The sequence below is a fragment of the Paroedura picta genome, chromosome 4, assembly GCF_049243985.1.
Source record: "Paroedura picta isolate Pp20150507F chromosome 4, Ppicta_v3.0, whole genome shotgun sequence".
Classification (NCBI taxonomy): domain Eukaryota; kingdom Metazoa; phylum Chordata; class Lepidosauria; order Squamata; family Gekkonidae; genus Paroedura; species Paroedura picta.
In genome coordinates this window covers 36,858,980-36,872,349 of record NC_135372.1, presented here as the reverse complement: position 1 = coordinate 36,872,349, position 13,370 = coordinate 36,858,980, and the positions used below count along the sequence as shown (strand labels likewise).

The 13,370-nt window shown below is 46.5% G+C and overlaps 1 protein-coding gene across 5 annotated transcripts in view; it reads left to right on the top strand.

Moving 5' to 3' along the window:
• SOAT1 (sterol O-acyltransferase 1) overlaps window positions 1-13,370 on the top strand; it is a 61,778-nt gene that overhangs the window by 36,048 nt on the left and 12,360 nt on the right. For all 5 annotated transcript variants that reach the window (XM_077332464.1, XM_077332466.1, XM_077332462.1 and 2 more), the window contains exons 5-11: window positions 3,495-3,631; window positions 3,722-3,781; window positions 6,469-6,576; window positions 9,435-9,714; window positions 11,004-11,082; window positions 12,296-12,377; window positions 12,887-12,932. In XM_077332464.1, the coding sequence (XP_077188579.1) occupies window positions 3,495-3,631; window positions 3,722-3,781; window positions 6,469-6,576; window positions 9,435-9,714; window positions 11,004-11,082; window positions 12,296-12,377; window positions 12,887-12,932 (792 nt within the window). The remainder of the gene's footprint in view (window positions 1-3,494; window positions 3,632-3,721; window positions 3,782-6,468; window positions 6,577-9,434; window positions 9,715-11,003; window positions 11,083-12,295; window positions 12,378-12,886; window positions 12,933-13,370) is intronic.

Sequence of the window (13,370 nt, the reverse complement as noted above, 5' to 3'; positions counted from 1 at the left end):
CAGCCTCAGTTTGGAGGCCAACAAAAATCTTGACATTTTCTAATGTTTTGAATAGCAGAAAACATGTCAAGGTTTACGAGTTATAGAGTTGCCAGCTCTACATTGGGAAATTCTGAGAGCTCTGGAGGCACTGCTTGGGGGTAACGATTTGGGGAGGGGAGGGATGTCAGCAGGGTATAATGCCATGGAGCCCACCCCACAAAGCAGCCATTTTCTCCAGTGGGGCTGATTTCTATCGGGCTGGATTCTGGAGATTTTTGGCGGGGGGATCACTTGGGCATGAATTTGGGGTCACTGTGTACGGGTAGGTAGTTGTGACTTCCTGCATTGTGCAGAGGGTTGGACTAGATGACCCTGAAGGACTCTTACAACTCTTTGATTTTATGATTCTATCTGGAGATGAGTTATAATTCTGGGAAAATCTAGCCTCCAAACTAAGGCTGTCACTTTTTTTTTTTTTTTTTTTTACTAACTGCTATATCAGACAAAACTGATAACAATTTCAATGCCATGAAAACCTTCATCTGCAGAGTACATTGCTGGCAAAAGACAGCAACACGCCAGGCTGTAGCTGACGTGTTAGTAACTCTGGATAAAACACCATGGCTGCTGTTTTCTAATAGCCCTGAATGCCGTATGGCAGTATAACAGTCATTCTGGGCTTGCATACTCGAAAAAGCAGCCCTGTAGCTAAACTATTCCTAGAACAGTTTTCAGGAAATTGATTTCTGCTAGTCCAGGGATAGTCAACCTGTGGTCCTCCAGATGTTTATGGACTACAATTCCCATGAGCCCCTGCCAGCGTTTGCTGACAGGGGCTCATGGGAATTGTAGTCCATAAACATCTGGAGGACCACAGGTTGACTTACCCCTAAATGGTAGATTCTTGAGACTCATGGGCTTTCTTCGAAGCTTTTGAGGATTCTTCGGTGGGACAGACAATTGGAGAAGCATCCTGGAACAGCAGCTTATCCAGCACTATTCATGTTTCCTCTCAAGAGGCAGCTGTAGGAGAGAGCACGACATGTGTCCTAGGACAGTTCTTCCAGTCCATGCTGGGCAACAGGGAGGCTTAAGACATCTAGCCAAATTTCAGAGGCTGCAGCAGCAGCCAAAATAACAAAGAGGTCTCACAAGGCCTTTTAAAATTAACACGCTTACGACAGCGCAAGCTTTCATGAACGAGAGCCCAGTGGGACAGTAGGGTCGGAGAGTTTATGCCCCAACATTTTGTCTACTTTGCTTCCTGTGGGATTTCTCACTGTGACTCAAGTTAGATTGCAACCAAAAACAATATAGTAAGAACAGTTTAATGCACACACAACCCAAGATGCCTCAGATTATAATGTTATGTCAAGGCAGGTGAACTCACGGTGCACCTTAGAAGGTGCTCCAGACTCTTGGACACTGCACAGAGGTTTCATGGCAGGTGGGTCTGTGTAGAAAGGGTTCCCTAAAGGGAGTAACTTTGAGAAACTCCAAAGCGAATAAAAGTTGCACCTCTGATTCAGCCCTACGGACAAGGAATAAGCTCTAAAGTACACTGAGTCCCCGTTATGGCGCATGTTCTTCAGCACGTGGAAACGTTTCACAATATCAAAAGCGGGCCTTGCAGCACCTCCTGCCAAGTCCAGTGGAGTAACTCAGTTGTTGCTACCACAAGCACATGACTCCATTATTCATTCAGAACTTGGACGTTCCGATCAGAAGAAAGTTTTGTGCCTGTTCTCTCTTTCCCTAGGTCTGATTCTTCCCCCCACTTTTTTTTTTTTTTATTCTTGTGGTGCTGGCACGGGTTTTGCATTTATTTGTGTAACAAGCCGGAGTGACTAATCTGACATCCTTGCTGACTTCAGAAAACTATGTTTTACGGTCATAATAACAAGCGAATAGGGGAGCTGGAGAACATGAAGTTCCGGTCTGGTCTGTTTGCTTTCCGCACAGCTGGAAGCAATCAAAACAAAAGCAAAAAAAGGGGAAGAAAGTTAAATATTAACCTTCACAGTTTTTGTTTTGGAGTGGTGATAATTCCTCCTGTTTTTTTCTGCCTTGATATAAAATAAAGTACATTAGAAACATATACGAACCAAGATTAAAATCGCAATTCGGGCATGCTAATAACTTAACCAAAGAGATAGATTCAGATGAGTAGCCGTGTTGGTCTGAAGTAGCACAATAAAACCAGAGTCCAGTGGCACCTTTAAGACCAACAAAGATGTGGTCCTAGAGAGTCCTAGATAAAACTCTCATCCGCTGCCTCACAAAGATTAGAAGGGAGAATGCGTCGTCCTATGAATGCCAACCAGTTGGTGGTCCCTGGCCCCAAGGAGGTACGTTTGGCTTCGGCCGGGGCCTGGGCATTTTTCGCCCAGGACCCACCTGACTGGTAGAATGAGCTCCTGGAGCATATTGTAGCCATGTCAGCACAGTTTCACAGGGCTTGTAAAGTGGAGCTCTCCTGCCAGACTCCAGTTAGAAAGATTCGTGATGTGAAGGGCCTTTGCCTGAGACCCTGGAGAGCCACTTACAGTCTAAGTCAGGGGTAGTCAAACTGTGGCCCTCCAGATGTCCATGGACTACAATTCCCATGAGCCCCTGCCAGCATTAGTAGTCCATAAACATCTGGAGGACCACAGGGTTGACTACCCCTAAATGGTAGATTCTGGAGACTCATGGGCTTTCTTCGACGCTTTTGAGGATTCTTCAGTGGGACAGACAGTTGGAGAAGCATCCTGGAACAGCAGCTTATCCAGCGCTATTCATGTTTCCTCTCAAGAGGCAGCTGTAGGAGAGAGCACGACATGTGTCCTAGGACAGTTCTTCCAGTCCATGCTGGGCAACAGGGAGGCTTAAGACATCTAGCGAAATTTCAGAGGCTGCAGCAGCAGCCAAAATAACAAAGAGGTCTCACAAGGCCTTTAAAATTAACACATAAGCTTTTGCAAACTAGAGCCCAATGGGTTCGGTAGGGTCGGAGAGTTTATGCCACAGCATTTTGTCTACTTTGCTTCCTGTGGGATTTCTCACTGCGACCCAAGGTAGATTGCAACTAAAAACAGTATAGTAAGAACAGTTTAATGCACACAACCCAAGATGCCTCAGATTATGATGTTCTCTGGCAGGGGCTCTTGGGAATTGTAGTTCATGGACATCTGGACTACCCCTGGTCTAAGTAGACAATATTGACCTTGATGGACCAGTGGTCTGATTCAGTATAAAGCGGTTTAATATGTGTATGTGTATGAGAGACGTAAGCCAGGGGTAGTCAACCTGTGGTCCTCCAGATGTCCATGGACTACAGTTCCCATGAGCCTCATGCCAGCAAATGCTGGCAGGGGCTCATGGGAATTGTAGTCCATGGACATCTGGAGGACCACAGGTTGACTACCCCTGACGTAAGGTAACGTGGCATTTTAGCTAAGGCTTCCAGGTGTGAGCATAAGTCATTTGTTGTGTTCTCTCTCCCTCTCCCATCCCTCCCCCCATTTTCCCAGCATCTGAAGCCCGCTTTCATGAAGGGGATTGACAGTCATTTTACAGAACTTGTAGATGGCTTGGTCTCCAAGTCGGTGATGCTGGAGTCGTCGCCATCCGCAGCTGCGTGCTCCGAGAAAGACCACTCCAAGACCAAGTATGTCAGATCGTGGCTGAACCTTGGCAGAGTTGGTTCCCTTTCGCTTCCTTCCAAATGAGCCCTGACTGTCTGCTTTTCCTTCTGCAGAGGCTTGAGGGCACCTCCGGAACATGGGAAAGTCTTTGTTCTTAGGAGATCGATCTTGGAGTGAGTATCTTCGTAGACCTGAAAGACTACCCTCGTGGTCCCTGAGATGGATGCACTAAAACACGACCCATTCTTGTGGCCTACAGCGCTAGAGGGTGTGCAATGACTACTCTCCCACGTGGCAGGGCATCTGCTTTTCTGTCTAGATGGTCTCCGGTTCAATCCCCGGCATCTCTTGTTTTAAAAGATCCGCTTGACCTTGGTAGAATAAGGGTGTGATGAGGCCGGTTCACATGTGAGTTCTCTGAACAATGGATTTAGTTCCTTTCTATACCATCAGTACTGTTTAGATACTCTAATCCAGGGGTAGTCAAACTGCGGCCCTCCAGATGTCCATGGACTACAATTCCCAGGAGCCCCTGCCAGCATTCGCTGGCAGGGGCTCCTGGGAATTGTAGTCCATGGACATCTGGAGGGCCGCAGTTTGATTACCCCTGCTCTAATCAATTGGTCACCGTGCCTCCAGGTGGTAGATCCAACACAAGCAACCATTCTCCAGAGTGCTAGTCCGTAGTATATTTTGCTGACCAACCCAACTCTTTCACAAGTAGTTAAACTCTCTGATGCAGTTAGCGCCAGCTAGCAGCAAGGGGCTTAGTGCTTTTACGTGCACAATGTAAAAAGAAATAGAAGAACAAGAAGAAGAGTTGGGTTTTATACTCTGCTTTACACTGCCCGAAGGAGTCTCAAAGTTGAATCGCTTTCCTTCCTCTCCCCACAACAGACGCCCTGTGAGGGAGGTGGGGCTGAGAAAACCCAGACGTTACTGCTCTGTGAGAACAGCACTATCAGGACTGTGACAAGCCCAAGGTCACCCAGCTTGGCTGCATGTGGAGGAGAAGTGGGGAATCAAACCTGGCTCTCCAGATGAGAAGCCTTCACTCTTAACCACTACACCAAGCTGGAATCTCTTATCTATGTGTCTCTGATGTTTCTTTTTATTTTTCTTACACCTGAAGATGTGGACAAACATTTGTCATGCTTGCCGTAACTTTGGCTGTGGTCCTGCAGGGTGGGAAGCAGGTAAAATCCCTTAGTAGATTTTACCTAGCCTGCAGGTAGGCACTTGCCTTCCTTTACTATGGCAATGGTTGTCTCTATTTTCAGCCTTTCTTAATGAGATCTTTTTTCTGTATGCTCCCCGTTTTTGAGGTTTGTAGTTGACAAGTATTCTGTCTTTCCTTGGTACTGTAGTAGTAGTAGTTGAATTCATTGTGTATGGCCACAGGCCATGACAATGCGGAACTTTAGCAGTACAAAACAAGTACACAAAAGACCATATGAAATACAAAATTCAGATTAAAACCAAGAGACCACAGAAATTCTTATAAATTATTGGAATAAAACTTAAGTGAAGCTAACAAGAAACACGTGGTTGAATGAGGCTGATATACCTGCTGTGTATTTGCTTCTAACAGGTTTGCTTGCTTGGCTTGTAGCTTCCTGTATTGATAATGAAATGTTTGTTTCCCTTCTGCTTTTGAGATATTTATATATATCGTGTCTCAGGGCCACATCCTAAGAGCATTGACTCAGAAGGCTTAGAACAGTGGTTCTCAGCCTTCCTAATGCCGTGACCCTTTAATACAGTTCCTCATGTTGTGGTGACCCCCAACCATAAAATTATGCAAGTGTTCTTTCACAGAAATTAAACCAAAACTGACTACTGGTGTTTAAAATCCATTGTTCATGACTGTATATAAATTATTCCCCCCCCCCCGGGTTTCTCAGTTCAGTTCTGCCTCTTGTCCCACCATGCCGATCTCGCTCTTTTCCACTGCTCCAGACAGACAAACGCTCTATCTCGATCTACCCTGCAACACCGTTGTGAGGATGGCACCCACTCCCAGCCAAGCTGCTTGCCCTGCTGTGACCCCTGATTCGCTGACCCCAGCTTCAACCATAGACCTGGTGGAAGAGCTCCGTTTTACAGGCCCTGCGGAAAGCTGACAAATCCCGCAGGGCCCGCAGATCACCCGGGAGCTCATTCCACCAGGTAGGGGCCAGGACCGAAAAGGCCCTGGCCCTGGTCGAGGCTAGGCACGCTTCCTTACGGTGAAAGATAACAATATTACTGGAACTGCACTTGCTTCAGTGGGAGACCCTGTCCAACTAGTTATTATCAACATACTGAGAGTGTAGCAAATGCAGCTCCTTATAGTTTATTTATTGGATTTAGAGCCCACTGCTCTCGGGAACCGGCTCACGGTGGGTTACACAACAATCTATATAGTATAATACAATAAAATTCCTTTAAAAAACCATTAAAACCCCAATTTCTAAATACAACATTAGAAACTTCCATAGATGGCAACTGTAGTCTTACATTAAGACAAATCCTTACGAAGGTGATATGGTGGGGAACCAAGATGTTTTGCGCCAAGGTGTTCAGGCACCAATAGAAAAAGGGGACCCAACCTACCTGCTCTAGCACTGGCCTCGACCATAAACCTGGCAGAAGAGCTCTGTTTTGCAGGGCTTCCGGAAGGCAGAAAGCTCTCCGAGGACCCACAGCTCCTCCGAGAGCTCATTCCACCAGATAGGGACCATGAGATGCCTGGAACTTAACCTGGGACCTTCTGCATGCCAAGTAGATACTCTTCCACTGAGCCATATCCCCTCCCCAATGTTGTATCCCACCCTGAATGTCCTAATGTGCGTCTTCTTCCCTTAAACTTCTTCAACAGTGAGCTGTTTGAAGTGGACCACATCCGAACCATCTACCACATGTTTATTGCCTTCCTCATCCTCTTCATTGTTAGTACCTTTGTGGTAGACTTCATTGATGAAGGAAGGTAAGGAAATACTATCTGTCTACAGGGGGAGGGAAAGGGTCATTTCCACATACAAACGTCAGTGTGATCTCTTGCCCCGTCTAATAAAAGAAAAATATACACACACAGAAGCAGGATCGGGGCAGTTCCTATCTGCTGTCTAGTGAACAGTATGATATGAGGAGACAAAAATAGGTATTAAGAGAGAGGTTTGGTGAAATGGCTGATATAATGGGTGCAGCTTTTCACAGGCATCAGCCAGTAGGTGCTTGAAGTATTGCTGCAACTACTTACAGTACCTATTAACGCTGGTCAGAGGGAATTGTCCAGCAGCTAAAAATGCCATTGAATGCTGGGTACCCTCCTCCAGAGGTGGAGAAAAGGGATATTGGACTGTCTTGCTGTGTGACTCTGTCTCTGGAAACACATTTTGCAAATCACTGTTCTACTACTCCTGCTCTTTGTTTCCTCTTTAGCAACATGAGAACACTGTTGGATCAGATCTATACACTGTCTAATCCAGCCTTACATATTGGCCAACCAGTTGCTTTGGAGGGCCAGCAGGAGGGCTTAGAAAGGAAGGCCTTCCCTTGATCCTGGAACTGGGATTCAGTGGCTGTCTGCCTCAGAACACGGAGGTTCCCATTAGTCACCATGGCCAATAGCCAACGTTAGGCTTCTCCTCCAGGAATCTATCAAATCCTCTTGTCCACTTTGTGATGTCTCCCAACGAGGCACAATTTCCTTCTCCAGTAAGGATGGTTCTACGGAACAGAAAGAAGGCATCGTTCTACAGATCAGATGCCTCCATCCCCCAATGAGAGGGCCTTTTAAAAATCATAGAATCAGAGTTGGAAGGGTCCATAGAGGCCATCTAGTCCAACCCCCTGCTCAACGCAGGATCAGCCCAAAGCATCCTAAAGCATCCACGAAAAGTGTGTATCCAACCTTTGCTTGAAGACTGCCAGTGAGTTCACCACCTCCTTAGGCAGCCTATTCCACTGCTGAACTACTCAGACTGTGAAAAATTTTCTCCTGATATCTAGCCTATATCTTTGTACTTGTAGTTTAAACCCATTACTGCGCGTCTTTAACTCTGCAGCCAACGGAAACAGCATCCTGCCCTCCTCCAAGTCAGTGGTCCCCAACCTTTCTGAGGTTGGGGACCGGCAGGGCATTGGGGCGCGGCCCGCACGGACCACGCCCACGCATTGGCCGTGCCCGCGGGCCACGCCCCCGCATCAGGCCACGCCCCACGAGCCACGCCCGCACATCGGCCGCGCCCCGACCCCAATTCCCTCTCCCCGCCCTGCCGCAGTAAGAAGCTTCCCGGGCCGCAAGCTTGCGGCCGGGGAAGTTTTTTACTGCGGGGGGGGCGGGAAGAGGGAGCCGCGGCCCGGCGCCATGGCCTTCGCGGCCCGGCACCGGGCCGCAGCCCGCAGGTTGGGGACCACTGCTCCAAGTGACAACCTTTCAAGTAGAAGAAGAAGAAGAGTTGGTTCTTATATGCCGCTTTTCCCTACCCGAAGGAGGCTCAAAGCATCTTACAGTCGCCTTCCCATTCCTCTCCCCACAACAGACACCCTGTGGGGTGGGTGAGGCTGAGAGAGCCCTGATATCACTGCCCGGTCAGAACAGCTTTATCAGTGCCATGATGAGCCCAAGGTCACCCAACTGGCTGCATGTGGGGGAGTGCAGAATCGAACCTGGCATGCCAGATTAGAAGTCCGCACTCCTAACCACTACACCAAACTGGCTCTCTACTTAAAGTACTTAAAGAGAGCTATCAGGTCCCCTAATGATAAATCCAATCTTCCTTTTCCCTGCAGGAGAAGTGCCAACAGGACTGGGGAATTGTGTGCAGTGCAGTAGAAGTGATTACAGTCACTAGATATCCTGCATGCAGAACATCTTGCTTTTCAAGGCCCTCATGTGTCTTGTTTCTGCCACCAGGCCTCTGTTTGTCCAGGACTTAATAAAATCAATAGTGTGCCTCTGTACCCTTTGGCAGTGCTGCCGTCAGAGGAGACTCTGGCAAATAGACTGGTGGTTCTGACCAGCAGTGTTTTCCTGTCTCAAAATCAACAATTCTAGAAGTGGTTGTGTCTTTACACCGAACTCTCTTAAAGTACTACCACAGCCAGTTAACAACGCAAATGTGGAACAAGAGACTGTATCAGAAGTATACTGACTGTGCTTAGATATGCAGGTCCCAAAGCAAAGCCAAGCCACACACACAGTAAAATGTTTTATCACCTCAGTTTCCAGTTTCACAAAGTTGATGCCCAGAATTAACCTTTGTTGGCCTTAAAGAGACCACTGGACTCAAACTGTCTGAGTCCTAGCACGAGCCTCGGAATGTCCACATGTTATACAGTAGAAAATCCAAATTCGCCAGTAGCATGTCCTTGGAACAGAGAATTGGAGCTGTTCCTCAGTCTCCAATGCATGCAAACTGTGAATTTGTGAAACAGCCATATCCGCACAGATTTCACCGTTACTGATTCAGCCTTGATTTCTACCTGAAGTCAAATTTAGAGTGGTTAGAGTGGTTTCTCAGTGGAACAGGCTTCCTCGGGAGGTGGTGGGTTCTCCATCTTTGGAAATTTTTAAACAGAGGCTGGGTAGCCATCTAACGGAGAGGCTGATTCTGTGAAGGCTCAAGGGGGTGGCAGGTTACAGTAGATGAGCGATTGGGATGTCCTGCATAGTGCAGGGGGTTGGACTAGGTGACCCATGAGGTCCCTTCCAACTCTATTATTCTAAGTTTCCTTTTCTGCCACAGAATCCGCTGGCTATCCTTAGCCTGGAAACACTTAGTATCAGGAAGTGCACGAGCATCATTTAATGCATTTTTTCTCCCCTAAAATTACTTTCAGGTTGGTGCTTGACTTTGATCTCTTCGTCTACTCTTTTGGCAAGTTCTCTATTGTTGCTCCTACCTGGCTGTGCATGATCTCGTCCATACTGGTTGTACCTTATGGCCTCTTTTGCCAGTGGGCCCAGGGCTATCATAATTCCTCACACAAGACAGTCCACTCCCTCTTTTACGGGATGCTCTTCATGCTCTTCCAGATTGGACTTGGATTAGGACCAACCTATGTCACCGTGACTTACGATCTTCCACCAGCTTCCCGGTTAATGGTCATACTTGAGCAGGTACGTTTCGGTATATCAATGATTAGCATTCTTTAGCCCAGGGGTTAGGAAATAAGCCAACAAGTGTATATTCATTCTTGGGAGAACTTTTGTAGGTGGAACATAGTGTGGATTACCTTCCGCTCCCAGGAAATTTCTTAATTTGCAGGCTGCTTCTTAATTGACTTTAGATAAGCCAACACACTCCGTACATAGTCTGAGCCTTTAAACCTGCCTGAAACAGATCCAGCAGAAAATCACCACTGATAACAAACTGAAGGACAATTTGGGTTTTTTCCCCCCTCAACTCCCACAGCATATTTCTAACTCGTGGTGTTCGGGGAGTGGGGGGCTCTCTTCCAGAAGTGGTATTTCACTGGTCTACTTGGGCCTGCTTTAGGGAAAAGGAAGGATAGAAAGTCCTCTGCTGTTAAAACTCTTCTTCTATCAGTGGTGATTTTGTGTTAGCCCACAGTCAGCTTCAGGGATTTTTGTTTTCTTTGAAGGTTCAGAAAGTGGGTCTTAAAAATGGGCAGGTCCTGAAACAAGTTTGCCAGAATTCTTGAGACCTGGCCTTTATTTCTGTCATGGGAAACACCGCACGCTGGAGAATATTCACAACCAGCTTGACATGAGCTTTAGCTCAGGGGTAGTCAACCTGTGGTCCTCCAGATGTCCATGGACTACAATTCCCATGAGCCCCTGCCAGAAACGCTGGCAAGGGCTCATGGGAATTGTAGTCCATGGACATCTGGAGGACCACAGGTTGACTACCCCTGCTTTAGCTGGTTGTTTCTAGTTCTTTCAAGGAGAGCAGCAGATGGTGGCAGCCCAAGGTCCTTGGAGGCCAGTGCAGTGTGGTTCCCTTCTGGCAACATGAGGCTATCCTGAGGGGAGAAGCATACCTTTTTCTGCCAGAGATGCTTCCTGCAATTTCCATGCATGTTCCACCAGACACACAAGCATCTGTGGATGCCCTCTGGGCATTGTTCTGTTCCCAGGTTGCCTTGTTTCCTCTTCCATTCACAATCGAGTGGTGACACATATTTCGAAAAGGGCCTATTGTCTGTGTACATGTGACTAATTACTTTGAAACTGTCTGTCAAGTGACTTGAGCACTATTGCTAAATAAAATAGAATGCCGAACTGCAATGCGCAAAATAGAAATTATTAGATCAGTTTCATGGCTACTAAAATGAATTAATGGCATTAGTGGAAGAAATATTTTGTTGACTTTGGAAACGGCGAAAGCTAATTGCAATATGCTACACATGGTAGAACTTGCCCATCTCTTCAATTGTTCTCTGCAGGTCCGTCTGATCATGAAAGCTTATTCTTTCATCAGAGAGAACGTCCCCCGGATACTGTCCTCTAGCCCGCAAAAGACAAGTGAGTAACTTTGTCCTGCTGGAATGCTGTAGGTCAGAATGTGCTATAGTTAGCAGTATGGGACTAGGATCTGGGAGACTCGAATTCGAATCCCCGCTGTGTCATGGAAGCTTGCTGGTTAACCTTGGGTGAGTCACACTCTCAGCCTACCTTTCTTCAGAGGGTAGTTGCTGGGAGGGGGGGATGGAGCAGAGAAAGATATCGTAGAGCTGCTTTGTTTGCCCACTAGGGAAGAAAAGTGGCATATAAAGGTCTAAATATTCCCCACACTGCCCTGGGGTCAGAATCTACAGCACAGAACAGATTCAAAGTTCTTCTCTATTTTATAGCCTCTGTTTTGCAAGAAAGGTTATAGAATTGCTTGAACACCCAGAATCTTATCTAGTGTCTTGGTGGGGCTGGATATATGAAAATCCTGGATTCAGGAGCTGGATAAGTCTCTAGTAGTTAGCTGTCCTGGCTGTGGGAAGTGCTGTGACTTTTAGTTCTTGAATGAGGTGTGGCTTGAGGGGAAGAGGTTTTCCATGGACTTGTCTTACAGTGTCATCCTCAGTAACTCTACCCTTCTAAATGCATGGACTTCAACAGTGTTTAGAAGGCTGTAAGTCTGCTGAGGATCTCACTGTATTTATTTTAAACAATGTGTAAGATCAGAACTGTGGAAACTATGTTGCTGTGTGGTTGTCAAAATTCAGAAATTTTGGGGACATTAATGGCTAACCTCCAGGCTTTAATTAATGCAGTCATCCCAGGAAAATGGACAATTCCAGAGATTTTTGTAGTATGATTTTTTATTGTACACCGCCGCTAGTCTTTGAGAGCAGCGGGATATAAAATTAATTAATTAAATTAATTAACCATGTGGTGACATGAATTTCCAAATCTATCCACTCAAAATTGTGTCTGTTGTTAACACTGCTTGTCGCTTTTTTAATTTAGATTCCAATGACCTAATTTCCCAAAGGGCACTCTCTCTGACATGATGGAGGACTTCAAGGTCTTGGGATACACCCAGATTGATTGTTTATTGCAGGGATGGGTGATTTTAACTTTCATGCCCATATTACCTAGCTGGGATGGCTCAGGATTTCGTTGCCTCACTGGCCACTTTGGATCCTTCTGATCATGATGCACCCTATGCATAGCAAAAGATTAATTAATTAATAGATTTTTCATTTGGTACTAAGTGACTTTCCTCTTATTGCCTTTTCAGACTCAGTTCAGCTTCCTCGATTTTCTCAATATGTGTATTTCCTCTTTGCTCCCACCCTGATCTACAGAGATGAGTATCCCAGGTAAAGTCAGGCGGAATTCTCTTGCATGCAGATACTTAATTCCCTCTTCCTAAGGGCCAAATATTTTTCATTCATTTAACAGATGCATTTGGTGGTATACAGCCAGTGCTGCAGAAAGGCTACAATCCAGGCCGTAGTGTTCACTCATATGAAGCACACTTATCCTCTGAATGCCTGGTTATCCTATATCTAATGCTGGACTTGGTCTCCATTCAGGTCTATAGTCCCAGAAAATGGGCCCAGCTTCAGAAACCTGGCCTGATGGAATATTCTGCCAAACAATATCAGCCCTACAGGACCTAAAGTTGCTCCGCAGAGCTTGCAAGACAGCCGTTCCCCAGGCCTATGGTTGAGGCAGGAAGGGTTCATCCTAATAGCTAGTCTCCCTAACCGAGAACCCTCCCAGTGAGAACACCAGTGAATTGATGCATAATTCATAAGGTTGCCATAAATTGGAAGTGACTCGACAACATTTAACCTAACATAATGCCAGGTTGTCTTTCTTACAGGAACCCCACAAGAAGATGGAGCTATGTAGCTGCTAAGTTTGCACAGGTTAGTGCTCTTGGGGGAGTTGGGTGGAAAATCCTGCCTCTCTCTATGCTATTCTTCAATGTTCCTCTACGGAATTGTGTTGTTGTATACCAACAGCGCCATATGGCAGCTTTCCGCGTTCTGCAGGGCCTGTAGGAGCTCTTCTGCCAGGTCTATGGCTGAGGCCAGCGCAGGGTATAGATTGGATGCCCTCCCCCACGGAAGACACTCGCCACCATTTTGTACATCATTGGTGGCGGCCAGCAAATGCATTATGGATGCCCCTTTTGGCAGGTGTACTGCTATAGGATGAGGTTTTATCTTTACAGCCATATTGGTTGGGTTGCTCGTGTTTTTTAAAGGGGCTTTAATGGGATTTTACTGGGTTTTTATGTATTGGAATTGTTTTATAACTCGCCACAGGCCTGTTCGTTGGGAGTGGCGGACAATTTGTCCAAT